Source organism: Echinops telfairi, unplaced genomic scaffold (genome assembly GCF_000313985.2).
Source record: "Echinops telfairi isolate 266 unplaced genomic scaffold, ASM31398v2 ScPeMD7_4225;HRSCAF=4972, whole genome shotgun sequence".
NCBI classification, from domain to species: domain Eukaryota; kingdom Metazoa; phylum Chordata; class Mammalia; order Afrosoricida; family Tenrecidae; genus Echinops; species Echinops telfairi.
Window position 1 is genome coordinate 4394593 of NW_022108124.1, and position 3474 is coordinate 4398066.

The following is a 3474-nucleotide window of genomic DNA, read 5'->3' on the forward strand; positions in this document are numbered from 1 at the left end:
CTTAAGTGGAGAGCAAATGTTTTGAGAATGACAAGGGCAATGAATGTACAAATGTGCTTTACACAATTGATGTATGTATGGATTGTTATAAGAGTCGTATGAGCCCCCAATAAAACAATTAAAAAATAATTCAGTCTAAAGTACTGCAGCACGAACAGAAAAGATGAAGGGAATATGCGGAAATATGAACAATTGGTAAACACATATGATGGGTATTATGGGTTGCGTATACTAACCTCTCTACTTTCTGATTACTTGTTTACTAAGCAATGTTAAGTTTCGATAATAATCGACTATTTTGAGTTTCAGAGAGACCAAAGTAATTTGCATGCCAGTATATTTTAAATGCTCAATAGCTAAATAGAGAATTGAGTATTTCTTGCTTTCCCCCTTTTACCAGTTGCTTTTACTTGCTAATTCCTGAGGCAAACAACTTCAAGGATGAGTGAACTGGAACAGTTGCGGCAGGAGGCAGAACAGCTGCGAAGTCAGATCCAGGTAAGGGCTCACTGGTTTGTTTGAAAGTTTCACACTTCTGTGTAGCACGGGCAGGGAGCGCTGGTGGCATAGGGCTTACATATCTGGCTGTTAACTGCTGTGCTATGTTCATTAATGCTTTCTATTTTACCTCTGAGTTTTAATATTCATTGCACTGGCTACACAGAAATCACAGTCCAAATTCCTGAGTAAAGGGCTTATTAAGGAAGCTTAACAAGTAGTCATGCCAGTGAGAAATACTCAGGGTTGAGTGCTCATCAGGCCAAGGTACTTTCAGAGTTCTTTCAAGTTTGCTAATAAATGCCCAAAGGGGCACACTCCTCCACTGGAAGCCTCACTGAAAGCCTTCAACCCAAGCCCCATAGGTCAGTAAACCCAGCTCCCTGAATTAAGGATCCAGAGGCACCCCACTCCCTAGCCTGAAGACCTCAGCTCCATGGGCCCCTCACTTCCATGGGTTGGCAAGCCCAACTTCCCCATTTCATTGGCCAGAAGCACCCCACTCCTGCCTAAAAGCTCTCAGGTTTACTTGCTCCCTAGGTTGGGAAGTCTGTTACTCTGTCCCATGCTTGGACTCCTGGTCTGGCTGCTGCTCCTCTGATAGAACAGCTGTCTTCTGGCCCCAGGAGGTTCACTGTGCAGGAAGCTCAGGTGCGGTGGACACGCCCCTCCCCTGCGCTTGCTGGTAATGAGATCCTGGGTCCTACTTCCCAGAGGGCTCCTTTTACATACAACAGGAAGGCATTCCAGGGAGTCCTGTCTGCATTTACTCTCAGGATCTTCTCCCACCTTCTTACCAGGCCCATGCAGTGAAGGGTCATTTGATGGGAGAAACTTGCGCTAAAAGAGCCACATTAAATAATTCACTACCCCTGCCAACTGCAAGGTCAGCAATTTGAAGCCAGCAGCTGCTCCACAAAAGAAGTATGAGGCTTTCTACTCCCATAAGGATTTACAGTCTCAGAAACCAACAGGGGTGTCTGTCCTATAGGGTCGCTGTGAGTTGGAATTGATTCGGTGGCAGTGAGTTTGGCTTGGGTTTGGTATTTAGTATCAGCAATTGCCTAGTGAGGACTCTAATCCAGTGCTACTTTTCCACCCTCATTGCTGGTCACCCCTGTGGCACGCTCGCCCAGAGCTCACATGTTGGTAAAAACACAATCCTTCAGACAGCTAGATAGGCCGGCACAAATCACAAGTCTGTGGAGGTCCACACGACACCCCAGCTGTCTGACCTACTGGTCACGCATTCAGGGCTGATTTCCCACTACCCCCCCCTGAGATGGCAGCCACGCACTTGTGAGACCATGAGATACCCATACGGTCTGACCTGGTGGCTCCTGCTGTGCTGTTGAATTCAAGTTTCCTGGACTGACTCCGAATATATGAAGACCGATGACCACAGCTTTCTTATAATCAGAAAGGATACAAAAAACGTTAGAGAGTGTGATCTGCGAGGGTTTCCACCCCAGGCTCCCGTGTCTCAAACACGAGCAGTCCTCCTGCCCTCTGAGATGGTCTTCGATCAGGAAGCACTCTGGGCTGGGTGCTCTGGGCTTGCCTCAGCCAGTCTTAACATGATAGGCTAACTCATGACCTCCCTCCCTGGTGAGTCTTCTTTGAAACAGACACAAGCTCCTCTTGAACGAAACCCCAAGAGTTTTGGAACTTTTAACCATCATAGGCGGTGTTGGCAAATGCAGTGGTGTCAAAGGCATGTCTGCGGAGGGGATTTTTCCATGGGTGTACATGTCCTACAATGCAGGTAGCAATTCCTGGGGGACAACACCAACAGTCACTTGTTTGGAACAGTGGAAACCCAGGTCCCCTTTCAGGAAGCTTTGCTTGGTGAGCAGGAGGAAGACTTGTGAGCAGCCTGGCAGCGCCGCCTATGTTTGGCTTGAGAGACGTAAAGGTTTAGTTTAAACTGACACATACACGTGAAGGGCTTCCCACCACCTCGAAGCTGAGAGAATCCCGGGTACCTTGGAACACTCAGTGGCCCTCTGCAAGATGAACCAAGCATATCAAAGGACATGCATGAAGACTCCGTGTCCATCGGAAGTGAGGACAGTGGCAAAGGAAGACAAAGATAATACAAGAAGAAAGAGGACAGGAGAGGCAGAACAAGGGAGGGATGGACACTTGCCTAAAAAATATTGATCCTGAGAAGATAGAAATCATAACCAAGCTTAGGACCATGGATTGAAGGAAGTTGATGGTTTTATAAAAAATAGGCCTGGTGGCATAGTGGTTAAGGGGTGGCACTGTGCTTCTGTGCTCATATGCTCCCCGGTAGGTTGTTGGTTCAAACCCACTGGGCCGGAGGAAAGGCTTGGTAACGTGCTCCTGGACAGGCTACAGCCCAGGAGAGCCTGCGGAGCAGTGTTACTCGGACACACGGGGCCGACGTGAGTGGGATTGGACCTGGTGGCGCAGAGCAGAAGCGATTGAGCTAGGAGTGCAAAGTCTGAGCAGTCGTGGCCTCGGACGTCTGAACTAAGGAGAGGCTTATTTTGCCTGAGCCGGTCAGAGCTCTGTGGGAGACGTTGCCGCCGCCAGCAGAGTGAAGGCCCTAGCGCCTTTGCCTCTGTGTTACTTGCTCCCCATGCTGACTGGCCAGGCATATGGTCACCTGCTGGTCTCATTTAGGCCTCAGGGCAACCCTGTGTGGCAGGTGGTATTATTTCATAGTTGAGGAAACTGAGGCTCAGTGAGATGAAGTACTTGCCAAACCAAACACCAAAACAAAATGACCTCATTCCCACCGAGTCACTATTGACACATAACTCTATGGGACAGGGTGGACCTGCCCTGTGAATTTCCAAGACTACCTCCTTTTTTTAAAAAAAATCATTTTATTGGGGGCTCATATACCTCTTATCACAATCCATACACGCATCCATTGTGTCAAGCACATTTGTATATTTATTTCCATCATCATTTTCAAAACAGTTTCTGTCTACTTGAGCCCTT

The 3474-nt window shown here is 48.0% G+C and overlaps 1 protein-coding gene across 1 annotated transcript in view; it reads left to right on the forward strand.

Annotated features, from left to right (window-relative positions):
• The first annotated feature begins 404 nt into the window (after positions 1-404).
• GNB4 (G protein subunit beta 4) overlaps positions 405-3474 on the forward strand; it is a 25532-nt gene continuing 22462 nt past the window's right edge. Inside the window, exon 1 of the mRNA XM_004708600.2 lies at positions 405-498. Within this exon, the coding sequence (XP_004708657.1) occupies positions 442-498 (57 nt within the window). The 5' untranslated portion in view covers positions 405-441. The remainder of the gene's footprint in view (positions 499-3474) is intronic.